Genomic DNA, 27125 nt, shown 5'->3' on the forward strand with positions numbered 1-27125 from the left:
CAACTGACCTTTGTTCTGGCCCCAGCTGCCCTGTGTTCACCTTCGTCTCCCAACTAATGATAGCGCTATGGAACCAGAACCTAAAAGGCCTTCAAGCAACAAATGGAGGATGCTTGGTGGAGTCTGTTGGGGACCCCAGAAGTGAATGGGCAGGTTCTCACCTCCTCCAAAGAGGTGGTCACAGTAGCCAGAGGTGACAGGCAAAGCACTTAATGACCAGTACAACATGGGCATCAACCACATAGAATGTTCCAGCTGAATCTCAGACCTGATGCCATATATCCTCAAATATAAGATGCCATTGACTATAATATATATATATATATATACTATTACTGGAAAAGAAACTTGTCAATTAAACTATGACCAATCTTTCTTTCTTTCTTTCCTTTTTTAAGATTTTATTTATTTGAGAGAGTGCGTGCACATGGGCAGGGGGAGGGTTAGAGGGAGAGCAGCTTTTTTTTTTTATCACTTTCAATTTCTTTCTGGCATCTGTTAAAATAAGTCTCTCGGACTTATTTCCACATCGATTGTTATGTTCTGTCTACAAGCTGCATGCACGGGCCATGACGGCTATGACCGACGCCCCGGTGACAGTGACCACTAGACTCCATGGTGAAAGACACACTTTGACTCAGAGAAGGTTGTGTGTGGAAAAAGGTGCATCTTAGAGTCGATGAGCTATGGTAATTTCTAAGAGTTACTGAGCACTTATTCATTATCATCCAAAGAAATCTGTAAGGTGATCATTTATTAGACCCATTGTACAGATGAGCAAGGGTGAAGTCAGCCCCCCCAGCTCACACGAGCAGTAGGTGGCCGAGCCAGACTCCCGCCCAGGCTAACCCGGAGAGAGTCATGTACTATATTTAAACAGGGGCAACCTTGAGGGTCCCAAGAAACCGTGTTATTCCATGGGCGGTGGCATCCTCTTTGAGTTTAGGACCTGTAGGCCCAGTACACTGGCTCGGTCCCTTCAGCAAACAGCTTGAGGGAGAAATCAAGGGCGGGGGCGGCCTGGGTCAGCATCCCCAGAGAGATGACGTCGATGTGGGGCCCACAGAACTGAGGGAGACTGGCCAACGTGATGCCCCCGCTGGCCTCCACGCCCACACCCGGGAAGCGGGCCTTCAGCGCTGCAGCCGTGGGGTGCAGCTCCTGTGAGACACAAGCCAAGGGGAGATGAGGGTTCCCCCCCCGCCACCACCACCACGGTCCCTTCCCGGGAAGCAGACCCCGCCTCACCTCAGGCTTGAAGTTGTCCAGCAGGACGAGGTCTGCTCCCGCCTCAGCGGCCTCCACAGCCTCCTGCAGACTGCCGCACTCCACCTCCACCTTCAGGGCAAAGTCGGCCACCTGCCGCGCCCCTCGCACCGCCTGTGGGGCAGGCCCGGAGGGGGAGAGTGAGCTCAGTGGCGCCTGGCACAGGGCACAGAGCGGGGCCTGGCCTTCGAGAGGCCCAGGGTGGGTAAGGAGCTGGGGGTTAGGGAGAAGACCAGGCAGCCGGATGATTGCTCCCACACTAGGTGAAACCACATGAAATGACTGCTTGTGTGGATCAGAAAGGTGGCCAAATATCAGCAATATTTGGCAGTTGGACGGGAGTTCAATTTGACTCAAGAATATTAAAACTGCGGGCGCCTGGGTGGTTCAGTTGGTTAAGCGACTGCCTTTGGCTCAGGTCATGATCCTGGAGTCCCGGGATCGAGTCCCACATCGGGCTCCCTGCTCGGCGGAGAGTCTGCTTCTCACTCTGACCTTCCCCCCTCTCATGTACTCTCTCTCTTTCTCCCTCTCAAATAAATAAATAAAATCTTTAAAAAAAAAAAGAATATTAAAACTGGAAGGCAGGGGAGGCTGGGTGGCTCAGTCGTTAAGCGTCTGCCTTCAGCTCAGATCATGATCCCAGGGTCCTGGGATCGATCCCTGCATCCGGCTCCCTGCTCCGGGGGAAGCCTGCTTCTCCCTCTCCCACTCCCCCTGCTCATGTTCCCTCTCTCGCTGTGTCTCTCTCTGTCTAAATAAACAAACAAACAAACAAACAAACAAACAAAACCACTGGAAGGCAGCTCTTTCTGCCCGCGGGTCCTGTCCTCCTGCTATAATAAAAACATATCTTGCACCGAAAAAATAAATAAATAAATAAATAAATAAAACTGGAAGGGGTCTTCAAGAACATTTTCCCAAAAAGGAAACCGGTCCAGGGAGCTAGAGTGACCGGGCCAAGGTGACAGCGCCACCAACACCAGGTTCCGGGGAGCTTGCCCTTTGCTTTTGAACATCACAGCAAGTCCCAGAGCGTCGGGGGAGAAAAGTCGGCCACGCGCCCATCTGACGGGTACTGCGCCCAGGGGGTCAGGGGGTCTAGCAGCCCCGACTCCCGGGCCATCACTGTTCACCAGGGCGTGGTTTGGGGTGGGGAGGTCCCCGGTGGAGAGGAAGGGCTGCAGCAGGGAGGTCGGGGGGGGGGGGGGGCAGGGCACGCACCTTTTCCACGCCGCCCGCCGCCACCACGTGGTTGTCCTTCACCATCACCAGTCCTCCCAGGTCGTATCGGTGAGCGGCGGCCCCGCCCACCAGGAGCCCGTACTTCTCAGCCAGCCGGAAGCCGGGCGTGGTCTTCCTCGTGCCCGCCACGTGCCCGGCCCAGCCCGCCTCCCTGGCGGCCTCCACCGCGGCGGCGGCGGCGCTGGCCACCCCACTGCAGCGGGCCAGTGTGTTCAGGGCCACCCGCTCCCCCAGCAGCAGACAGTGCGCGGGGCCCCGGACCTCGGCCACCCTGGCCACGGGCACCAGCTTTGCGCCCTCGGGGAGGAACCAGGAGACCTGGCAGTTGACTTTGGCAAAGATGGCATCGAAGAAGGGCCTCCCAGCCAGTACCCCGGGGGACTTGGCCCACAGCACCGCCTGCGAGGGGGCTGCGCCCGTGACCAAGGCTGCGTGGTTGGGACCGGGGCAGTCCTCTCGGAGCCAGCTCTCTGCCAGGGCGGCCAGAGTGGCGGGGGGCAGCAGCAGCGCCAGACCTGGGAGGGAAAGACGGACAAGGGGGTTACCTCTTGGCTGCCTCCCTGGGAGTCACGGGTGCTTGTCAAAACATCTAAGCACCAGCGACACTGGGGGCTAGCCAATCAGGGCGAAGATCTGGGGATCCTGGGAGAGGGCCCTGTGGGCTGGACAAGGCTGTCAGGTTAAGCAAATAAAAACACAGGACCCCTCGTTAGATCTAAATTTCTGACAAACATCAAAGGTTTGTTTTAAGTATAAATATATCCCGGGTGATAGTTAGAACATACTGACACTTAAAAATCATCTGTTGATTATCCGAAATTCAGATTTAACTGAGTGGCCTCTATTCTGTGGCAAACCTAGTGCCCGATCAACAGCTCCTGACCAACCAGAGAAGGCCCTGGAAAGCCGTCTGCTGCCTTTGCAGCCGCCCCAGGCGGGATGTGTGTCTGCCCCACGGCTGCCGTATTTCACCGCGGGAAGGCCAGCTCTTTACAGATGTGGAGACTGAGTAAAGGCAAGTCGGCCGAGGTCATACAGCAAACTGGCAGCAGAGTCCGACCGGCCAGGCCTCGTGGTCACGGCCGCCTGTTCTTCTGCCTTTGCACCTCTTGCTTGGAGCAACCCCCCCCCGCCACACACACACACACACACACACACGCGCGCGCGCGCGCACGCGCGCCTGATGTCTCAACGAACTGTCCTCTCTCTAGAGATGCGGGCTGTACAAGGAAGGTGCAGGGGTAAGTTGGGCTTGAGCCCTTGCTCTGTGAGGCACAGCTTCAGGAGTGTAAGCGAGTCCTTTCCCCGTAAAAAAAAAAAAAAAAAAAAGTTGTGCACATGGTGGTCCTTCCTGCCCGCGTCTGGCTGCTAACCCGCCCCTGAGGTCCGTGGAGCGAACCGGTGAGCTCAGGCACGGTGCAACATCGCCATCTGTCGGCCAGGAGAAGGCCTGCAGCCTCATCTGCTCGAGCCCTGGACGGACATTGGATGGCATGTTAGGGGGTTTATTTTGCTTCCTCACTTTTGCTCCAAGTTGAAGTTAAGACCAGGCGTTCTGGCTTGCTGTACTCTCAGAACAAGGCCCTTCTTGCCCACCCTTTCTTCCCCAAAGCCAAGCACCCAGTATTCGTCTCCCCATCCCCCACCCTCACTGACGGTATCTGGCCCTCCTTTTCCACATTCTGCTCCAAGTGGCTTCCATTCCTCACTCAGAGCCAGCTGTGCCCTGGCTGGATGCTGGGAATAGTCAGTAAAGGTGACAAAGACACAGTTCCCATCTCCACTGTTCACCAGCCAGCCAGGCAAAAGGCCTGTGGACATACAGCAGAGATGCAGAAGCTCACACTCCATCCACACCAGGTGCAGGGATGTTTGGTTTTTTTTTTTAAGATTTTTTTTTAAAGATTTTATTTATTTGAGACAGAGAGAATGAGAGAGAGCACCATGAGAGGGGTTAGGGTCTGAGGGAGAAGCAGACCCCCTGCCGAGTAGGGAGCCCGATGTGGGACTCCATCCAGGGACTCCAGGATCATGACCTGAGCTGAAGGTAGTCGCTTAACCAACTGAGCCACCCAGGTGCCCTTTTTCAAGATTTTATTTATTTCTCTGACACACAGAGAAAGAGAGAGAGAGCACAAGCAGGGGGAGCAGGAGAGGGAGAAGCAGGCTCCCCGCTGAGCAGGGAGCCCAATGTGGGCTCCATCCCAGGACCCTGAGATCATGACCTGAGCTGAAGGCAGATGCTTAACCTGACTGAGCCACCCAGGTGTCCCCTGATGTTTGCTTTTTAAAGTGAATGTGAATCCTGGGGCACCTGGGTGACTCAGTCATTAAGCCTATAAAGGAACTAACTACTGACAGACACAATAGGGAAGCGTTTCAAGTGTATTGTTCTAAGTAAAGAAGCCCGATTCTAAAGGCCCTGTGCTATTTGAGTTCATCATCCATATGACATTTTGGAAAAAGCAAAACCACAGCGAGAGAACAGACTGGTGGTTTCCTGAGTGTGGAGGAGGGGCTGGCCTCAAAGGACCGGCACCAGGGAGTTTGGGGATGGGACTGAACTAGTCTACATTTTGTTTCTGATGGTGGTTACACCACTGATGCATTTGTCAAGACGCAGAACTCTACACAGAAAAGGGTGAATTTTACTCTCATTAAACCTATTAAAATAAGGCAATAAAAAAGTATATCACTCTCCTGTTTAAAACCTTACTTTCATTCTATTAGCTCCAGCTGATACTTCTATTTTTCATTTATTCTTTTGACAAATCCTTCTCGAACGCCAGCTCCGTGCCAGGCACTAATTGCTGGATGACAGAGTGGACAGCACTCCCTCTTAGCTTTCAGGCCTTAGCCTATGCTGTTCCAAGGTTGTGCCGCTGCCTGGAAGGCCCTTCCCTTCCCCTCACCTCAGACTCCTCCTTCACCTCCACTCCTCTTTCAGGTCTTCTCTTAGATATCACTTCCTTGGCAGGGGGCTCTGGCAGACCCCCTATTGGGTCACATGCTCAGTCGGTTCCTTACTCTTCACTCATGCCCTACTCTGGAGGCCAAAAATGGGTCATCCAGAGAGTTTTCTGCTCCATTCCAAGTGCCTCACGCACGGAACCATACAAATGTGCTACTTTTATAGGTCAAAAATGGCCAAGTATTGGCAATTTCATATGGTTTTGCTTAATATTGCGTGTTCAGTGATACTCATCCAGGCAGAGAGACTGCACAGTGGAATGAATCAGCACCCAGACTCTGGGGCCATACGGCCTGGTCTTCAGTACTGTCTTGGCCACCTGCAGCTAAGTGATCTCGGCCAAGGCCAAGTGACTGAACATCTCCGGGGCCTCAAATGTGCCTCCTTTGTGACAGGGAAAACGAAAATAATCACCTCGCAGGGTTGTATGAAAATTGAGTGACTATTTGCAAAGCTCCCGGGAACATGGTAGATGTGTTTGCTAAAGGACGACCGCGCCTTTACCAGAGGTCGTGGGAGCACAGAGGAAGAAATGACTAAGTGTCTGTGAGGACGGGGGAGGTAATTTTTGTGGCCTTGAAGGATGAGTAGTGTTTGCCAGGCAGAGTTATGAGGTGATGTGGGGGAGATATTTCAGGCTGAAAAAGCAGGTGTCCGACACTCGAAAGCAAGAAAATAGAGAAATGCTGTAAGGGCGGGCTTCAGAGGAGCAATGGGATGGCCAGGGGGCAAAAGCCTGAATTATTTAGCTGAGCAATTTGGTCAGATCCTAGGGGCCATCATAGAATTTTAAGCACAAGGCAATTTTTTTTTAAGATTTATTTTTAAGTAATCTCTACATCCAGTGTGGGGCTTGAACTTACAACCCCGAGATCAAGAGTCACACACTCTACTGACTGACTGACTGAGCCAGCCAGGTGCCCCAAGCAAGGAAATTATACAATTATGATTTTATTCTAGACGGGTCACTTCAGCCACCGACTGGAGACAGGTTGGGAGGCAAAAGGAGACTGATGCAATCGGCCAGACAGAAAGAGATGAAGCCCTGCACTTGGGCAGGAACCGTAGGAATAGCAAGCAGGGACAAAAGCGAGAGCTGCTTCTAAGGCAGGATCCGCCAGAATGAGCAGCTCATGAGATGTAGAAGCCTTGGGTTTCTGCTATGGGTAGCTGCAACATGCTACAAGGCACCATTCAGAGTGGAGGATGGGGGCAGCAGAAGGCAGCAACCTGCATGCATCTGGGGTGCTGGCTGTGGGCTCCACACTTCTCTTGGGCTCTCTCGTCTGAAACTCACCACAGGAGATTACTCCCATCTCACAAGCACAGAAACCGAATGTCAAGGAGTTTCGTGCACCGTGATGAAGCTGATAAGCAGCAGAGTTGGGGGGCGGGGGGAGAGACTTCAGCTTTGCAGATGTTAAGGTTGAGATGTCAGCAGGAAAATTGTGCATGGGCCGCGTCCTGATGGTGGATCCTGACGTTCGGAGAGACAGTGGGCAAGAAACGGGGATTTTGGAGCCCCCAGCAGACATGGGTGATGACTAAGCACAGCGCGGGTAAGGTTACCAGGTCAGGTAGGAAGAGGAGGGCTCTGGGAAGCACCAGCATTTAAAAAGAGAAGCAGCACCAGGAGGGAGTGGGTGTCTGGAGCCGAGGGTTTCAAGAAGTAGAATTGAGCAGATACAAGTAGGAAGGCTGCAAATGGACATAGTGTTGCCAGAGCATTCTTAGTGCTGTGTGGTGGGGGCAGAAGCCACAGCGTCACGGTCAAGGAGTACATGGGAGGTGAGGAAGTGGAGGTGGTGGGTGTGACCACTCTTCTCAGCAGGACCGAGAAAGCAGGGACCCACCTGAGGAGGTTTTCTAAGAAAATCAGAGGACGGAGGAACATGTTAAACCCTACGGGCGTTCAGCCAGCAAAATTCACACCACAGGAAACTATCAGAGGACAACCTAATTTTTCCAACAAATACATTGCAAGGAAAACAAAAGATTAAAAGAATCTTAAAACAGGGGCACCTGGCTGGCTCGGTCGGTAGAGCATGCAACTCTGGATCTTGGAGTTGTGAGTTTGAGCCCCATGTCGGGTGTAGAGATAACCGAAAAATAAAATCTTTAGGGGAGCCTGGGTAGCTCAGTCAGTTAAATGTCTGACTTCCTTTGACTCAGGTCACCATCTTGGGGTCCTGGGATGGAGCCCTGCATTGGGTTCCCTGCTCAGCGGGGAGTCTCCTTCTCCCTCTGCTCCTCCCCCCTACTCGTGCATATTCTCTCTCTCTCTCTCTCTCTCTCAAATAAGTACAATCTTTTAAAAAAATAAATAAAAAATAAAAGGAATTTTTTTTAAGACTTATTTATTCGAGAGAGCATGCTCAAGAGCGCAGGTGGGTAGGGGCCGAGGGAGAGGGAAAGAGAGTCTCAAGCAGACACGGGCTCGATCTCACAACCCAGAGATCGCACAACCCTGAAATCGTGACCTGAGCCAAAACCAAGAGTCAGACGCTTAACTGACTGAGCCGCCCAGGTGCCACCCCCTCCCGCACAAAAAGAACCTTAAGACACATGTTAACCAATCACAACATATGGATCTTATTTGGATCCTAATTCAAACAAATTGAAACCAAATTAGAGCATTTCTGAGACAACTGGAAATCTGGACACTGACTGGATGTTTTAAAAACACTAAAGAGATTTCAAAAACAAAATTTAGATGTAAAAAAAATTTAGTTGTGATCATTGTATTGTGGTTGTAACAAAAAGAAGAGTCCTTATCTTTTTTAGAAAATACACGCCAAGATGTTCATGTATGAAAAGACTTGAGAGCTAGTTTTGCTTTAAGGTGATCCTGAAAGGTAGAAAGTAGACATGGCATGGATGGAGCCCAGTGGCCAAAAGTCGGTGGTTGTTGAGGCTGGGTGATGGGTACATGAGGGTTCATCATACTTTTCTGCTTACTTTTGTGCATGTTTGAAATTCTCTATCATAACGAAAGTAAGAAAGAGAGAAAGGAAGGGAGGGAGAGAGGGAAGGAGAGCGAGGACCCTCATTTGACAAAGGGCCAAGGGAAGTTTTCCTTAGGATGGGTAACCGCGGTGGTTCTCAACCTTGGCCGCACAATGGAATTCACTGGAGAGCTCAGCAAAATGCTGATGCAGGGACCCCACCCCCAGAGATTCTAACATAACTGGTCTGCAACATGGTAACCTAATTCTAATTTGTAGCAGAGCTGAGAGCTTCGGAACTACAGGAAGGGAATCATCAGTAACATCCACTGGTGCCTACCATATGCCAGGCACTTGCCACATCGCCTCAGGCCTGGCAGTTTGTCACAAATCCTACGCCCAGTTCCTCAAGCGAGAGCTCATTTGCATTTACAGATGGGGATCGGAGGCTCAGAAATGTAAAGGAAACTACTTACGGAGCAGAGCTAGGAAAGGACAAAGCTAGGAAATGACCCGTGTGGACCCAGGTGACGACCTGGGTCGTCAGGCCCCCATGTGGCCTCCACCAGTTGGGGTTACTCTCTTGGAGCCTCGAGACCCATTGTTTGGCTTCTCTGTTGTGGAGGCAGAATGTTACCTGCTCCCTGTTCCGTCTGTGGAAAAAAATTCGTCTGGTTTGCTCCAGGCCCCCACTCTCTCCGGCATTTCCAACAAAAGGGAAGCTTTGAAAATACGGCTCTTCTACTTAGCAGTTGTTATTGAAAGGAACTTTGGAGAAGGGAGCACTGTTTTTGCAGGTGCCTGAGGAGACCTTGCCCAGAAACTGCCACCCAGAGGGGACAGCTGTCACGCCCTGTCCTGCCTTCTACCCTTGCAGTTGCTATATGTAAAAGTTTTCTCAAGATGCCTAGACTTCACAGATTATAGTTTTACCCTGTTGGGATATAACTTTGATCTCTTAATTGGTTGTCCAGAGTTTTATTGAAATTGGCCTCTCTGGTGGAATTCTCTTACACGGTTGGGGGAAATGCAAACTGGTGCAGCTACTCTGGAGAACAGTACGGAGGTTCCTCGGAAAGTTAAAAATAGAGCTACCCTACGACCCAGCAATTGCACTACTAGGTATTTATTCAAAGGATACAAACATAGTGATTCGAAGGGGCACCTGCACCCCAATGTTTATAGCAGCAATGTCCACAATAGCCAAACTGTGGAAAGAGCCCAGATGTCCATCGACAGATGACTGGATAAAGATGATGTGGTATATATAGGAATATTACTCAGCCATCAAAAAGAGTGAGAGCTTGCCATTTGCAACAACATGGATGAAACTAGAGTGCATTATGCTAAGTGAAATAAGTCAGTCAGAGAAAGACAAATACCATATGAGCTCACTCATATGTGGAATTTAAGAAGCAAAACAGATGAACATAGGGGAAGGGAAGAAAAAATAAAATAAGATAACAACAGAAAGGGAGGCAAACCATAGGAGACTTTTTTTTAAAGATTTTATTTTATTTGACAGAGAGAGAGAGAGAGCACAAGTAGGCAGAGTGGCAGACAGAGAGAGAGGGAGAAGCAGGCTCCCCACTGAGCAGAGAGCCTGACATGGGGCTCGATCCCAGGACCCTGGAATCATGACCTGAGCTGAAGGCAGACACTTAATTGACTGAGCCACCCAGGCGCCCCCAGAAGAGACTCTTAACTACAGAGAACAAACTGAGGTTACTGGAGGGGAGGTGCATGGGAGGATGGGGTACCTGGGTGATGGGCATTAAGAAGGACACGTGATATAATGAGCACTGGGTGTTATATGCAACTGATGAATCACTAAATTCTACCCCTGAAACTCATAATACACTATATGTTAACTAAATTGAATTTAAATAAAACAATTTTTTTAAAGATTTTATTTATTCGAGACACAGGGATACAGAGGGAGAGAGAGAGCATGAGCAGGGGGAGAGGCAGAGGGAGAGGGAGAAGCAGGCTCCCCGCTGAGCCAGGAGCCTGACGCGGGGCTGGATCCCAGGACCCTAGGATCATGACCTGAGCCGAAGGCAGACGCCTAACCATCTGAGCTACCCGGATTTAAATAAAATTTAAGAAATTGGCATCCCTGTTTCTGAGAGGAAACAAAGCATCTTGGGATATTTCTTGCACTTTTTTTCTTTCTTTTAAAGTTTTATTTACCTAAGTAATCTTGGGGCACCTGGGTGGCTCAGTCGGTTAAGTGTCTGCCTTCAGCTCAGGTCATGATCCCAGGGTCCTGGGATCGAGCCCCACATCGGGCTCCCTGCTCAGTGGGGAGCCTGCTTCTCCCTCTGCCGCTCCCCCTGCTTGTGCACTCTCTCCCTCTCTCTCTCTCTCTGTCAAATAAATAAATAAAATCTTTATCTAAGTAATCTCTACCCCTAACGTGGGGCTCAAACTCATGACCCCGAGATGAAGAGGGGCATGCTCTTCTGACTGAGCCAGCTAGGCCCTGCACTTCTTTCTTTACAAGTAATGTAAAAAACAGATAAAGTGATGACCCTGGCAGAATATAGGAAGATTTCCCCCATGGGCACTTCTGCTGTTCTCGTCTGGATGGTTGGCTGATGTTTACTGTGTTTCTATGTGGCCTTCACTGGATGGTGGCTCAGGGCCGTGAGGGACTGGGCCAGAATCAGAGCCCCCACGCCTTCCTCTTTACATCCCTCACTTACCTTGTTGCTGTCTGGGATGCATGGGCACAAATGAAGGCTCTGTGAATGCACTGAAGATGAGTAACAAGTGTTTGCTCTTCCTTTTGTGTGTAATGATATGGCCTGTGCTTGCAACTACGCGGCTGGTATGTGTCCCAGCTAAAACCAAGTCAGGCAGGGGGTGCCTGGGAGGCTCAGTCGGTGCAGTGTGCAACTCTTGATCTTGGGGTCCTGAGTTTGAGCCCCATGGTGGGTGTACAGATTACTAAAATTAAATAAACTTTATTTAAAAAAAAAGATGGTTCTCCCCAATTTACATGAAAAAAAAATAACTTAGAAGTTGTCCATTTTAGGGCGCCTGGGTGGCTCAGTTGGTTAAGCGACTGCCTTCGGCTCAGGTCATGATCCTGGAGTCCCGGGATCGAGTCCCGCGTAAGGCTCCCTGCTCGGCAGGGAGTCTGCTTCTCCCTCTGACCCTCCCCCCTCTCATGTGCTCTCTCTCTCTCTCATTCTTTCTCTCAAATAAATAAATAAGATCTTAAAAAAAAAAAGAAGTTGTCCATTTTAAAGATTTCGCCTTCGTAAATTTTTCTTAAAACTGGTGCCCACTACCATTCATCTAGGATAGACTCTGGAATGACATATTGTCTAATCATAATAATGGCTAACACGGGGGCTCCTGGCTGGCTCAGTTGGGGTGTGCGACTCTCGATCCGGGTCTTGAGTTTGAGCCCCACACTGGGGGTAGAGGTTAGCCAAACAAACAAACAAACAAACAGCAGCTGACACTTTTGTGGTCCTTCTGATGAGCTGTGCCAAGCATTTTATATGTATTGACACACTTGATCCTCACAACAACCCTATGAGGTAGGTCCCATTATTTTCCCCATTTTACAGATGAGGAAGCTGAGGCACAGAGAGGCCACATAACACACCTGCAGTTCACACAGCTGGGAAGTGTGGAGTGAGGGTCACGAACTCAGGCAGGTTGGCCCGAGTCCCCTCATTGACCCCACCCCAGCCCGCCACCATCATCTAGCCCTAAGTGATATTTTTAAATTGCTATGTGCTTATCAGGTCAACATTGGGAGAGTTCTGCAAACCACACCCACGGTTCCAGGGCTCTGGCCCCTGGGGTAGTAGGAACATCTGGGAGTCAGAAACACCTGGGTTGGAATCGGACTCCACCACCTGCCCACTGAGTGAACCCAGGCGGCTTGCTAACTAACCTCTCTAAGGGCCAGTTTCATGCAGCAATCCAGGGATTTCCCGCAGTGACGGCCTCCCCACGAGAACATGCCCCTCGCGATGGACCTCCCGCACCCTCCGGGGCCCGGGAAGAGGAGAAGAGGGGAAAAGAAGCAGCGCCTGGCCTAGCGCTAACAGGTCCTTCATGGACGTGAAGTGCCCGGATGCTCCAATCACCGCCGTCTTTAGCCACGAACCATACTTTTGTGAGCTCGCTGCTCCACTGTCCTCTGCCAATCCACAGGAGGAAAAGCAAGGCTTTCGGAGGGATGTTCCTTCAGACCCAAGCAGCACTAAAAGCATCCCGAATCAAGATGAATGGGAAACTATCCAATAAACAGATTTTGGATGAGAAGGGATGAGAAGAGAAAAGGAGGGGAGAGGAGAGGAGAGGAGACAAAAGAGAAAAGGGAAGGGAAGGGAAGGGAAGGGAAGGAAAGGAAAGGAAAGGAAAGGAAAGAAGGAAAGGAAGGGAAAGGAAAGAAGGAAAGGAAAGGAAAGGAAAGAAGGAAAGGAAAGGAAAGGAAAGGAAAGGAAAAAGATTGGGACGCTGGGTGGCTGGGTTAAGGGTCTGCCTTCCGGGGGCGCCTGGGTGGCTCAGTCGGTTAAGCATCTGCCTTTGGCTCAGGTCATGATCCCAGGCTCCTGGGATTGAGTCCCGCATCGGGCCCCCTGCTCAGTGGGGAGTCTGCTTCTCTCTGTCTGTGTCTCTTATGAATAAATAAATAAAATCTTAAAAAAAAAAAAGCGTCTGCCTTCAGTTCAGGTCATGATCCCAGGACCCTGGGACCCAGTCCCGCATCAGGCTCCCTGCTTGGCAGGGAGTCCGCTTCTCCCTCTCCCTCTCCCTCTGCTTGCCACTCACACGCTCGGTCTCTCTCACTGTCAAATAAATAAATACAATTTTTTTTTTTAAAAGGAAAGGAAAGAAATCACAGGGCCGCAACGAGGAGGGAAAGAGGTGACTAGCAGTGCCGGCCCAGATGTCTCTGAACCCCCGGGCGCGACCCTGCTATCTTGTTCTTCCAGCTATTTATTTATTTGTTGATCCATTTGGCTAACACCAGATGGAGACAGAGGCTGGTGAGCACAGAAGCTTCCAGCTAAAGTTCTTTCCTTATCCCCTTCTCTCCCTAGAGAAGAGAAATGACCTCCAAAGAGGGCCCAACAGGATTACCCGTCACACAGGTGGTAAAACGATCTACAGAATTTTAGAGCACAGTGCTTCATTAGAGTAACAAGAGAGAGGGCTGAGCCACAGGACGGGGCCAGACTGAGCAGGCCCTGGAGGACAGGAACGAGTCAGGGTTTTGTTCAACAGGCAACGGGAAAATCACTAAAACTTTGGGTCAGAAGTCGCTTGGAAGTTTGAATACTTAAACTGTGCCTGGTGTTCTTGAAAGATGCAAGGTGGGAGGCTGTCGCCACAGCCCGGGCAAGGAGTAGTGGGCCAGGAGAAGGGTGGTGAGGGGGTCGCTCCCAAGGCTGTAAGAGAGCACAGTACCTATGCGCGTGCGCGCACACACACACACACACACACACACACACACACACACACACCCAGACTGGCCCACTCCCACCCTGCCCTGCTCACACTTTGGCCAAGTCTGACCTCTCCGTCTTTGCCCACCAGCCTGACATCTGCTTCTGCCCCACTTCTGTCCTCTCCCCGCCTTGCCCCCACAACCCCAGCTTTTGCTTCACCCCCTTTGACTTGTCTATTCCCCTCTGGCTTAATTCCCGTGGGGGCCTGGATCCAGCGCCAGCCCACTTACACACACATCACCCGAGTGCAGGCAGCAGCGTGAAGGCGGCGAAGCAAAGGAAACCCCCCCAGGCTGCTCCCCTAGAGGGAGGTGGGAACAGAAAAGGCAGAGGTTTAGGTGACGCTCAGGTGAAGGGACGTCCAAAGGACATGGCCACTGTCTAGATATTGGGGTGCAAGGGAGAATGAGTCATCAAAGATGACCCTGAGGTTTCCAGGCCGAGTGGGAGGATGGTGAGGCAGGAACAGAAATGGAGCGGATCCGGGGGGAGGTCTTTGAGTCTGACATGCCAGGGAGATGTCCGGGTGGAGATGAACATGCAAGGCTTCCAGAAATGGAAGGGGGGCCTGGGGAGCGCTCAGAGCTGGAGAGCCAGTGTGGGGAGTCCGCACCAGCACCAGCATAACCACACTGAGGGCTTTCTGTGTAGCAGGCACTTTATTCCTACTGTGTCACTTAGCCCTCCCCACGACCCAAGGGGGAGGCAACGTTTTCACTTCATCCCTGAGGAAACCGAGGCACAGTGAGGACAAGCGTCTTGTCCAAGGTCACACAGCAAGCAGGTGGCAGGGATGGGACTTGAGCCCAGGCTCTGACTCTGAGGTCATTTCTAAGCCAAAAGCTGGTTAGGCCCCTCCCCGCCCTCAAAAGCTGGTTCCACAGCCCAGCCAGAGGTGCTAGGTGTGTGGGGCCCGTAGAAGCCCCAAAGCAGGAGAGGCGGGTCAGAGCTGGGGAAGAAGCAGCCCAGGGAGGGGAAAGGGAAAATGCAGAGAGCTCAAGAAGGAGCTTCCTGTCCTCCAGGCACGGGCCAGATAGCTTCCATGAGTCTGTCATTTGCCCTCCCTACAGCCCTGTGAGCTGGGAACTAGAACTGTCATTTTACACGTGCACGGAGATGAGGCTCTGAGAAGTCAGGTGACTTGCCTGAGGTCACACAGCCTATTCCTGGTGGAGCCCAGATTCAAACAGGAGCCTTTGACTCCAGAGCCTGACCCCTATCATCACGCACAGGACCTCCTTAGCGACATCACCCCCACCCCAGGCAGAGTCACTGGGCTCGAGCCCCCTCCCCCACCGGGCTGCAGAAGGGACAGGACTTTGCCTCCCCTCCTCCCCGCCTGCTAGCAAGGGGCGAAGTCCAGAGCTGCTCCCCAGACATGGCCTCCTCCGGACCACCCGGACCTTACTTTTCCTGGGGCTCAAGCCCCTTTCTCCCCAGAACTCGTTGGGGCCTATAGAAAGAGAAAGAAGAGGCTTTCCGGAGACAGAAGTGGTGCTTGGGGTTCAGAGAGGTTGGAGGGCGATAGTAGGTGGAAGGGATGAGAATGGGTCTTCGGTAGTGGGGGACGGGGTGGGGGGTAAGGTACTGAGATTACTTGGGACTGGGAGGGAGTCAGGATAGGGGAGATGGTGATGCAGGGACAGAGAGGAGAGGCCTGGGCGGCTCCCTTACCTTCAGGGTCCATGCCGGCTTGGAGGTGCAGTGCTGGTGTGTCCGCTGCTCAGATCCTGTGTTCGCAGGGGCCAGAGTGGGGGTGGGGCTGCCAGAGGAAGGAGGAAGGGGCCGGTCTAGCCAGCCCTTCTCTGGTTCTCTGGAGCTCCTTCCTGCCCTCTCCCAGGACCCCTGGGGGCTGGATGTACCTTCTCCTTTCGCTTTCTACACAGCACAGGAGGAACTCTGGCTTGTCTAACTCCAAGTCCTCTCTTCCCTGAACCAAAGACCCAGTTCCCTCCACACACCCAGGCTTTTGCAGCCTGTGAGGCTGGTGGTGTCAGCTGGAAGGCTCCTCTGATGGGTGCACTGGGAGGATCATGGGCCTTAGTCCTGGGTTCAGACCCCAATTCCATCCTTTCTGATCTTGAATACCTTTTTACCTTTTTCTGCACCTCAGTTTCCTTAGCTGTAAAATGGGATAATTCCTCCCTCATGGGTTCAACTGATAATCAAGTGAGAAAACTCTGTGAGTGACAGGGTAGAAAATCAACACTTCCTTTCCTTTAACTCCTCTTCCCAAGGTCCACCTTGCACCTGGAACCTTGCTTGCTTCAATCTCGTCCAGGCCCCCAAACTGTTTTCTCCTAGATGCCATTTTTATCCCGGTTTCTCTCTTAAAGGCTTTTTTCTGTCTCTTCCAAGTCCTTCTTCCTACATCCAACCTCACATTTCGGTGTTCCCTCTGTGCGGTGGGACTGTTTCTCTTTTTCCTCCTCGGCACACAGCTAAACTACATTTCCCAGCCTCCTTTGCACTGAGGCCACCACGTGACTGAATTCTGTCCAATGGAATGTGAGCAAAAGTGATACCGCCACTTCCAGACCTGGGCCCTTGAAAGTGTTCCTTGTGATGTGGCCCTCTCTCCCCCCTGGGAATGGCAGAGCCACAGAATGGAAGGAGCCTGGGTCCCTGAATGACCTTATGGAAGGCCACATTCCAATACCAGCATTGGACTGTTACACTTCTCCTGAGTTATACCCCTGAGATTTGGGGGTTATTTGTAACAGCAGCTAGCCTGCTCTGGTTAACTCCTGAGATTCTCTCCACAGCTGCCTTCTCATGCTGCACAGTGAATGACATAGTTTATCCAACGATGCCATTATTTATTTATGTATTTATTTGTGTATTTATGTATTTATTTATTTATTTTAAAGATTTTATTTATCTATTTGACAGAGAGAATTATAGTGAGAGAGGGAACACAAGCAGGGGGAGTGGGAGAGGGAGAAGCAGGCTTCCAGCTAGGCAGGGAGCCCGATGCGGGGCTCGATTCCAGGACCCTGGGATCATGACCTGAGCTGAAGGCAGATGCTTAACCGACTGAGCCACCCAGGTGCCCAGTTTGATGCCATTATTTAAATTGCTATCTAAAATCAGATGACCCTCAAATCTCTCTCTAGCTCTGACTTCCCTCCCAAGTTCTAAAAATGAACTCATTATGTTCTCCCCTTAAACTGCTCATCTCTCTGCATTTCTACATAATGCCATCTGTATCTCCTCCACCTCCCAAGATAGAAATCTTGAAGCCTAACCTCATTCTTCCCTCCATCATCCAATAGCCAATTAGGTCTAAAATCTGATTTTCTGAAAAAGTGTATTTCAAACTTGACCTTCTTTTTCCCATTAAGTCAGGCCCCCATTATATCCAAATTGTACTAGAATAATGCTCTCACCTTGGGCTATATTACCTTCAGGCCATCCTCCTGGATGCTAAGTTCACTCAAAAGAGATCCAAGGGGCACCTGGGTGGCTCAGTCAGTTGAACATCAGACACTTGATTTCGGCTCAGGTCGTGATCTCGGTGTTGTGGGACTGGGCCCTACATCAGGCTCCATGCTGGGTGTGGAACTTGCTTGGGATTCTCTCTCCCTCTCCCTCTGCCCCTCCCTGCTTGAGTGTGTGTGCATTCTCTCTCCCTAAATAAATAAATGAATAAAATCTTAAAAAAAACCCCCACAGATCTAAGCTTGCCACAAGTTTAATTAAAGCCATCATTTGTTCATTCATTAATTCCTTTATCCCTCCATTCAGTAAACACATATTGGGTGGCTACTGAGTGCCAGACCCTGGACTCTGAAACCACAAAGATGACCCATGGATTTGGAGGGGCTCCACTCTAATGAGTGAGGGACACCTTCACGTAATTACAGCCCAGTTGTGCTGTAATTGTGTTACAGCCCACACGACACCCTGTGGAAGAAATGCTGTGTCTATTGGGCTGGAACCTGCAAGGGCAGCTTCACAAAGGCCGTGACATTTGAGCTGAATCTTGACGTTGAGGAGTCTGGCGGGAAATCAAGATATGTGTGTCTGGGGCAAGCTGGGCGTGGGCTGGCTTCAGGCAGAGCACCTACAAATGTAAGACTGAGTAAGTGGCTCTCTTCGTGGCCAACCTCCTGGGATGGATCTGGCCCATAGTCTAGCTGGGCCGTCCAGACACCACAGACTCGGCAAGCAGGTACTGAGCACCCAAGGAAACCGAGGCACACAGGCGTCCATTTGCAGCTCATTGTCTGGAGCAAATAGATTGTCTTCACAGTACCCTGGGCTGCTTCTGTCCAACGGTTCTACCCTGAACCTCCCCCAAAACAGGACAGCCACCCACCATGTAGGATACTCAAGCAATACCTTCTTAGAGTTTGAAAGTTTTCTCTCTACTTTTGGCTGGGTCAGCTCTTGCCACTACTTTGGGAATCTTAGAACCTTCTGATTATATTCCTCTCTTATTTTGTTGACAGTTCCAGCTTCATCTGCCTCCAGGCATGGTTGCTGAGCTTCGGGGCTCAGAGATGGGGGTCTATTTCCCATTCCCTCAGCCGAAGGGCTTGGAGGACTCAGAACCGACAGGTGTTCCCCTCCGCTTGCAGCCCACACTTCACAGGTTCTGCCTGCCAAACTGAACATGGTCTGGGGTCAGAAATAGGGATGCAGAGGACGACTACGTGTAAATATCCATGTTCAGAAATGAAATGTCCTTAGGATCATGCGTGGAGGCTCTTTTTCTGTCTGCAAAATGAATTGCATTAATAGATTTCTCAAGACCTTCTCTATCTAAATCCTTTTACCATCTGGAATTTTCATTTTGTATGGCAAAGCTTTATTTGTAAGCATAATCTTAATGTGTACTTTTACTGTCTGGACAGAATAAATATTTTTAGCATTTTAAACTATACTCCCCCCCCAACACACACACACATCAAGAAAATCATATGTCATATTCAGGGAGTTACCAGGAATTTGATGAGACTGGAGGGCATAGTGTTTGCACCAAGGAATGACCAGGAAGAGTCCAGATCCTAAACGGGTCTTATCATGCAGGCTAGGGCTCTATCTCGACTGCCGCAAGAGGTGCAAGGATAATCTGGACAAAGTGGCCTTTTAGAAGGATCACTGGGCAGAAGATGGAAGTGATTGGGGTCAAGAAGCCCAAAGAGAAGACCGGGCAGGACCCAGGCAAGGTGTGTTAGGACCTGGGAGAAGGAATGTCTCCAAGGGACTATGGAAGAAGGGTCAGAGGAACTTGGCACCCAAGAAGAAAGGATAGGAAGGAGTGGGGGTTCATGATGGTTCTGAGAAGATTTGGAAAAGCCTAGAACAGACTTAGGTTTGGTAAACTCCCCACTTCTTTCAGAACTGAATTCAAACTCCCTTGCCCTTCACAGTGGGACTCCAACCTGCTCTTCCAGCCCCCTCTCCTTGAACCAGACACCCCATCCCCTCAGCAAACACCTTCTTGTTAATGTGTTCTCTAGTTGTAAAAGTGATAGGCATTTATTATATAAAACTTGGAAATACAGAAAAGTATAAACAAAATAAAAATCGTTCATAAACCTATCATCTGATAGATAACCACAGTAAACATTTGGGATATTTCCTTCAAATCTTTCTTTTATTAATGTCTATGTTTTTGCATTTTCTTTCCTTTTTTTAATTAAAAAATTTTTTTAAGATTTTATTTATTTATTTGACAGAGGGAGATACAACGAGAGAGGGAACACAAGCAGGGGGAGCGGGAGAGGGAGAAGCAGCCTTCCCGCTGAGCAAGGAGCCTGATGTGGGGCTCGATCCCAGGACCCCGGGATAATGACCTGAGCTGAAGGCAGACGCTTAACGACTGAGCCACCCAGGCACCCTTTCCTTTTTTTTTTTTTTATTTGTTTATTTGAGAGAGAGAGAGCTCGAACATACGAGGGTGGGGAGAGGCAGAACGAGAGAACCTCAAGCAGATTCCTCGCTGACTGTGGCGTCCGACATGGGGTTTGATCCCATGACCCTGAAATCAGGACCTGAGCTGAAATCAAGAGTCGGTCCAACAGACTGAGCCACCCAGGCACCCCTATGTTTTTGCATTTTCATTACAAAGTTAGATTCATACATATTTACAGATTAGTAAATAACTTTTGTTCCCAGGTTAACATTATATTATAGACATTTTTCAAAGTCATTGCATAGGTTTTGAGAACAGTTTTAGCATCATTCATTCACTCAAATGAATATTTACTGAGGACCCACCATTTGTTGGCACGATAGCCACCCAGAGCACAGCGGGCAATCAGACTCTGAGCTAAGTCAGCCCTTGGGTGGAGCCTCCTATCCTTCCCCCAGGAGCAGTGCGTCACTCCCTTCTTTCAGTACACTCATAAAATTTTGTCTGTACCTCTATTTGAACACTTTTCACATATTGTGTTATTTTCTGGGATGTGAGAGCCCTATTGGGTGCCATACATATCCTGCCCCACTTCCTTCAGGATCCGCCCAGGACCCAGAAACCAGTAATAGTTCAGAAAAGTGACGGCATGTGTCCATCGAAAGGGGGTAGAGCCGATGGCCTCTGAGTTTGTGACAGTATTTTCTAAACCTGAATGAAATTGGAGCGCTTTGTTTAGCAAATCTGAAACAACAGTTGTGGTGTGTCTGGGGGACTCTGGGGACTCGCTCCTGCTGCTGGGGCTAAGGCTCGTCCAAACATCGCCCTGTAAGAACCCAGGTGGTGCCTGGCTTAGCTGGTGAGGGCTGCATTTCCGTCCCAGCTCAGCCTGTCCCCAGACCAAGCACAGGTGGCACAAACCCTGGTGGCTGTGTGGACCCGTGGTCACATTCTGTTCCTTCTCTCCCCTCCAGACTCCCCCCCGCCCCCCTGCCTGCCCTACGCGGGAACAGATGCACCCAGGCGGTTTCAGATCTTTCCCTCCAGGTCGGGCAACGGGGCAGTCATACTCCCGCCCTTTCCAAGGACCTGTCTTACTGTAGGTCAACCTGTCTCTCAGGCACCGAGCCCTCTGACTCAAAAACTTCCTCTTTGCAAATTTCCTCTTTGTCCTGGGGAAGTACCAACTGCCTCTGGGGCACGTGGGCCCCTGGGCTCTGGCCTGGGGTGGGGTCTTGTACCCCTTACCCCCCATCACATCCCATCCCGAAGCCACAGGGGAAGCTCCTGGTTCTGGGGGGCCTGTCAGTCTCACTGATTCCCCTTGGAGAAGGGAAGCAGCTCACCCCCTCCCTGGGGAAGATGAGATACAAACACCTTACATGGGTGACAGCAAGCTCCCCGCTTTCAGCTCTCCTCTCCCCCTTCCTGGAGGGCGAGCATGAAGGGGTGGGGGAGGCTCCGAGCAGGGCTGACAGCGTCTGAGCCGAAGAACCACAGGTCACACAGGCAGTCTTTCTATCAGGCCCCACATTCTTTACTGGGCTACAGACAGAGGTAAATCTGCTACCTCCACCTCACCTGAGCAAAGATGAGGGCCTGAATGTTCTCAGCGGTCCCTCAGGGTGGCTACTCCGCTGCCGCCCCTCCTGCCCCCTCCTCACACCAGCTGTACACACCACCACGATTTCACACTCAGAGCCAAGGCCTTGCCTCGTGCACGCCAACGGTGCCCATGCCCAGACCCGCACAGGTGCTGGGGTTTCTGAGAACCACACCTGCCCGGAAACTCCTCTCACCTCTGCCTTTGGGAGAAGTAGATGCTGCCTCTGGCCGCCTCGGTCCACAGGTGGGGGGAGGGTGGGGGTGCGGGCCAGGGGCCGGCCTAGAGTCCAGGTGCTGTCAGCAGCACACCCGGGAGCACAGCTGGGTGACTCCAGGTGGCCCCCTGCAGGGCACCGCACGGAGTTAAAGGAGGGTCCTGGGCTGACCCAGTAGGACTGTCCTAATCTATGGGGCCAAAAGCACTTTCCAGAGTGATCCAAGGTGGGAGTTTGCTTCCATCCTGCTTCCTAGACTCTGGTGTCCCTGGGGAGTCCTCTGAGAAATCGTAGGCATTGTGGAGACTCAGCAGCTGGTCTGGAGGACAAAAACGTGGAGAAGGCAGTGGGGAGAAGTCAGAATTCATGAGGAAGGGTTATTGATTCAGTCTGAAAGCGTCCCATGGGGGTAGGCCCTCTGGGCACCGGGGGTGGGCGCCGGCGGGAAGATCCTGGGTTTGAGAAGCTGGATGAGGGTTCAGGATGAACATGCTGGGAGACAAGGAGCCTGGAGCTGATGACCAGACGGAAGGTGATGGAAGCTGGGAATGATTCCGACCTCCACTCTCGTTCTTCACAAGCACTGAGGGGCCTCCACCTCCCCAGCTTCTGGCCCCTCCGAAGCCTCATCCTTACCGCCCACCAGCGGCTCCTCCTCCCCCTTTAGGAGGGGAGCTGACCTGGCCTTCAGCTCCTCCAGCTCCAAGGAGCACTGTTGGGACTTGCCTTTATCCAAGAAGGTGGTGAGTGTGGGCTGCTGGCCAGCCCCTTCCCTCTCAAGCCCCCCAGAGCCCTTCTCGGCCCCAGAGCCCCCTGCGGTTGCTGTCAGGGCCTCCTCGTCAGGCACCCGGGCCGGCCCAGCCCAGGCATCGACCACCCCATTGCGCTTGCCCCCCCTGCTTAGTGTCAGGGCCCCCGTCCTCCTTTTTTGCCTCTGCCGCCACAGCAAGAGTAGGACCACGAGGACAATGACCACCAGCAGGGCTATAAGCACAGCCACCAGCAGGGTGCTCTTTGTCCCCTGATCTGAAAGTTGGGTACTGCTTCTGTTTTTGGAGGACGCTGAGGTAGTCACGGTGGGTATTTTTACCATGGAGATGGGGGAGCCACTGGTCCCCTTGGGGATCGGCAGAGAGCCAGTTGCCGTGGCGACGGGGGGTCCACCGGCTACATCAGAGGTCTCCAGGGAGCCAGTTGCCGTGGCGACGGGGGGTCCACCGGCTACATCAGAGGTCTCCAGGGAGCCAGTTGCCGTGGCGACGGGGGGTCCACCGGCTACATCAGAGGTCTCCAGGGAGCCAGTTGCCGTGGCGACGGGGGGTCCACCGGCTACATCAGAGGTCTCCAGGGAGCCAGTTGCCGTGGCGACGGGGGGTCCACCGGCTACATCAGAGGTCTCCAGGGAGCCAGTTGCCGTGGCGACGGGGGGTCCACCGGCTACATCAGAGGTCTCCAGGGAGCCAGTTGCCGTGGCGACGGGGGGTCCACCGGCTACATCAGAGGTCTCCAGGGAGCCAGTTGCCGTGGCGACGGGGGGTCCACCGGCTACATCAGAGGTCTCCAGGGAGCCAGTTGCCGTGGCGACGGGGGGTCCACCGGCTACATCAGAGGTCTCCAGGGAGCCAGTTGCCGTGGCGACGGGGGGTCCACCGGCTACATCAGAGGTCTCCAGGGAGCCAGTTGCCGTGGCGACGGGGGGTCCACCGGCTACATCAGAGGTCTCCAGGGAGCCAGTTGCCATGGTGACGGGGGGTCCACCAGCTACATCAGAGGTCTCCAGAGAGTCAGTTGCCATGGTTCCATCAGTCATAACGTGGAGTGCCAGAGAGTTTCTTGGTAGTTCAGCAGGTTTACTGTTTGCATTAATTTCCAGGTTTGATGACTCCTTGGTGGAAACTTCCCAGAAGACTGTTGACTTAGGTACATGGAGGTCACTGGTGGCAGCAGCGGAAGCCTCAGGAGAGGACATTTCACGGGCTGTATAGAGGTCTGAGGAAGGTGGGGAGATCTGGTGCCTGGTGCTGTTGCCCTTCTCTGGGACCCTTGTTGTCATAGGGTTGGCGGCCACTAAGTTGAGGTTTGGGGCCTCAGAAAAAGATGAGACCAAGGAAGCAGAGGACCCTCCCGGTACAGACATCTCCAAAGTGGTTGCGATGCCCAGAGACCCTGGAGTCACCTCTTGAATCCAGATGCCCCCAAAGAGGAGGAAAAATAAGGTCATTCCCATGGCAGCACGCATGGGCAAGAGTGGAGACCTGAGTGTGGGGAAGTTGGAGAAATACAAACATAGAAAGAGCTGAGGGGGGAGAACCTGGCCAGGCCCTCCCCTTCTGCCCACTTCCCTGCTAACTGCCAGACCCAACTTGTGGTTTAACGGCTTTTTCCACCCTTGCTTTTACTATTATCAGAAAGAACAAGGGAGCAGACATGGACAGCTCTGCCAACAACTCAGACCTACAGACCCCCTCAGGCCTCGGCTGCTTGCACTCCAGCAACGGCCGCCCCTCCCGGCCTTCCATGACCCTATTCAGCCCCGATGGCTCCCGATCCTCTTTTCCCATCATCTACCAGGGTCTTTCCAAGCCACAGCATATTCCCAGGTCCGCAAAGGCCCCTGCCCCCCAGGTCGCACCACTTACCAGCTCACTTAATAACGGCACAAAGTTGGGGCCAGGCCGGTCCAACTCCTCCTGAAGCTGGAGCAGGACTGGGCAGATGGGCCCCAGGGGGAAAGGAAGTGGCCCTGGCTCCACCCACCCCACCCCAGCATCCTGCCCCACCCACACTGCTCCCCCAGCTGTCCGTGATGACAGCTCCATCACTTGCTCTTTCTAGGGTCTGAGATGGCGCCAAGGGTTCTGGGGTCTCAGCTGAGGCAAGAGGGGGTTGTGGCGGGTGGGGGGATCTGGAATGGGGACTTAGCTGGGAATTGGGATGGCAAGGGGTGAAGCTGGGATGGGGATGAGGGTCAGAGCTGGGGTGATGCGGAGGCATGCTTGACAACAAGGGTGTGTGGAGGAGAACATGGGAGGGAGGGTGGTTTCCTTTGCCTTTGTGGTCCCCAAGCTGTTAGGCCCAGACCCAGGGTAGCACCATTTCCTGCCCCAAGAGTTCCCAGGAAGTACCAGGGCAAGAAGAGGCCCCGACTCTGGCTGGGGGCAGCGAAAGCGTTTGCAGACTGTGTGCAATCCCTGGTGGGTTCTTGATGACTTCTCCAGAAGCTGGGGGGGGTCACCACAATGGCCCCCAGCTGCGGGGTGCTTAACTAGACCGAGGCAGTTGCTAAGCATTCATATGTTAAAATTTTATTTTTGTGGAAGACTAATAAATGTAGGACTCTATATGGAAAACAGTCTGGAAAAATATCGATTGAGGCATTAATCTAGTTTCTTTGGACAGGTGTGAATAGGGTTCTTTATTTTCTTCTTTGGGTGGTTGCTGTTTCCTGAATTTCATCTAGTTTTTTTTTTCTCCTCCTCCTTTTTTTGTATGTGTATATATATTTTTTCATGTTTTTCTTTCTTTTTATTTTTTAAAAATATTTTATTTATGGGTACGTGGGTGGCTCAGTTGGTTAAGGGTCAGCCTTCGGCTCAGGTCGTGATCCCAGGGTTCTGGGATCGAGTCCCACTTCGGGCTCCTGCTCCACGGGGATTCTGCTTTTCCTTCTGCCCCTCCCCCCACCCAGGCGCCCCTGTTTTGTTTTTGTTTTTGTTTTTGTTTTTTTCAGGCGCCCCTGTTTGGCTTTTTTTTTAATTTATTTAAGTGGGGCGCCTGGGTGGCTCAGTCGTTAAGCGTCTGCCTTCAGCTCAGGTCGTGATCCCAGCGTCCTGGGATCGAGCCCCACATCGGGCTCCCTGCTCTGCAGGGAATTTGCTTCTCCCTCTTCTTCTGCTGCTCTCCCTGGTCCTGCACTCTCTCTCTCTCTCTCAAATAAATGAATAAAATCTTAAAAACAAACAAACAAAACAGGTTGGTCTAAGGGCCCAAGACGCAAGATAAGGATAGCCCAGGTAGCACGAGGGTCGATACTTAATTACTGTGCTGCATTTAGAGACATGTCTCTATAAATAATTCAAATAAAAAAAGGAATGTAGACTTTAAAAATGACCAATCTGCGGCCACCATATAATTGATTCAGGTAAGAATGGGTGTTAAAACTGTTGAGTAAAATTGGGGCAGCAGGGAAGGGGTGCATATATGATATGTTTATAGGCTTAAAGTATCTCCCCACAAGATACATGTTCATTACCAAGGAAAAGTAGGAGCTTCATGGTTTCGTGGTGGAGAAATCTAGTAGACATCAGCTTAACCAAGTGATCAAATGTTTTTTACAAATAGATTTATTTATTTATTTATTTATTAAGATTTTATTTATTTGAGAGAGAGAGAATGAGAGATAGAGAGCACGAGAGGGAATAGGGTCAGAGGGAGAAGCAGACTCCCTGCTGAGCAAGGAGCCCGATGTGGGACTCGATCCCAGGACTCCAGGATCATGACCTGAGCCGAAGGCAGTTGCTTAACCAACTGAGCCACCCAGGTGCCCACAAATAGATTTATCTTTTTTTAAGATTTTATTTATTCATTTGAGACACAGAGATAGAGAGAGAGAGAGAGCATGAGCAGGGAGAGAGGCAGAGGGAGAGGGAGAAGCAGGCTCCCCACTGAGCCAGGAGCCCGATGTGGGGCTCGATCCCAGGACCCTGGGATCATGACCTGAGCCGAAGGCAGACGCTTTAACAACTGAGCCACCCAGGCGCCCCTCTAAACATAATATTTTTAATCAAAGTAATGACATTATAAGTACAGAGAATTTATCACGAATGGCAATTCTCCTCCCCTTTCCTTCCCAAGTCACGGTCCCAGAAAAAACATTTTTTAATGCTTTTAACTTACCCTACTCTCGGTTCTTCTGATGGGTCCATATCCCTAAATGGTCTGCTAATTCAGCTATTTCTTACCGTATGCATTTTGACTGCCAGAATCTAGCAGTTTCCAGCTCAGTTGAACATTTGACCCACTGGCCCTGTCCCACTTCCCAGGTCAGCTACATCCTTCTTTTTTAGGCCCTCTGTAACTATAACTAAAGTTGTTTTTGTTATTTTAAATGGTAGCACTGGCTACGGTCATCTGGTTAAGCTCCACAGTACAGTTGTTAAGGGAGTAGACTTTGGGGCCAGAGTTTCTGAGCCAGACCAGACCCAGGCTCAGCCATGGGCTGAGTGTGTGATCCTGGGCAGCAGATGTGTCCTTCCCATGTCTGAAGTTGCTCATCCATGAAAAGAGGTTGGCCGTCGCAGTATCTGCCAGGCAGCCCAGTCTTGAGGATTAAATGAGCTAGGACATGGACAGCGCTCTGAACAGTGCCACGTACACGTGGGCTGTAATAAGTCCGCCATTGTCACTTTGTGGCTTCCCTTCCTTTAGCTCTCTTCAGTTCAGTTTCTGTTACGTGTACATTTGCTTTTATAAGGCTCTAGGTAGATCATACTCGCGTTCTCTTCTGGCATCCTCTAGAGCTGTAGTATCCAGTAT

At 51.5% G+C, this 27125-nt stretch overlaps 2 protein-coding genes across 2 annotated transcripts; both read right to left on the reverse strand.

Annotated features, from left to right (window-relative positions):
* Positions 1-498: 498 nt before the first annotated feature.
* QPRT (quinolinate phosphoribosyltransferase) lies at positions 499-19406 on the reverse strand. Its single transcript, XM_028110168.2, has 4 exons — positions 15582-19406; positions 2491-3026; positions 1249-1380; positions 499-1161 (listed from the first exon to the last, which is right to left on the reverse strand). Exons 1-4 carry the CDS (start codon positions 15592-15594, stop codon positions 943-945), a joined length of 900 nt encoding a protein of 299 aa, XP_027965969.2. The 5' UTR covers positions 15595-19406; the 3' UTR covers positions 499-942.
* An 87-nt stretch (positions 19407-19493) lies between these two features.
* Positions 19494-24324, reverse strand: SPN (sialophorin). The gene is made up of 2 exons (XM_028110061.2): positions 24230-24324; positions 19494-23845 (listed from the first exon to the last, which is right to left on the reverse strand). The coding sequence occupies exon 2, from the start codon at positions 23827-23829 to the stop codon at positions 22165-22167; it is 1665 nt and encodes a 554-aa protein (XP_027965862.2). The 5' UTR covers positions 23830-23845; positions 24230-24324; the 3' UTR covers positions 19494-22164.
* Between the last annotated feature and the right edge of the window lie 2801 nt (positions 24325-27125).

The sequence above is a fragment of the Eumetopias jubatus genome, unplaced genomic scaffold (genome assembly GCF_037043125.1).
Source record: "Eumetopias jubatus isolate StellerSeaLion01/CBP00866 unplaced genomic scaffold, mEumJub1_p1.0 scaffold_12, whole genome shotgun sequence".
Classification (NCBI taxonomy): domain Eukaryota; kingdom Metazoa; phylum Chordata; class Mammalia; order Carnivora; family Otariidae; genus Eumetopias; species Eumetopias jubatus.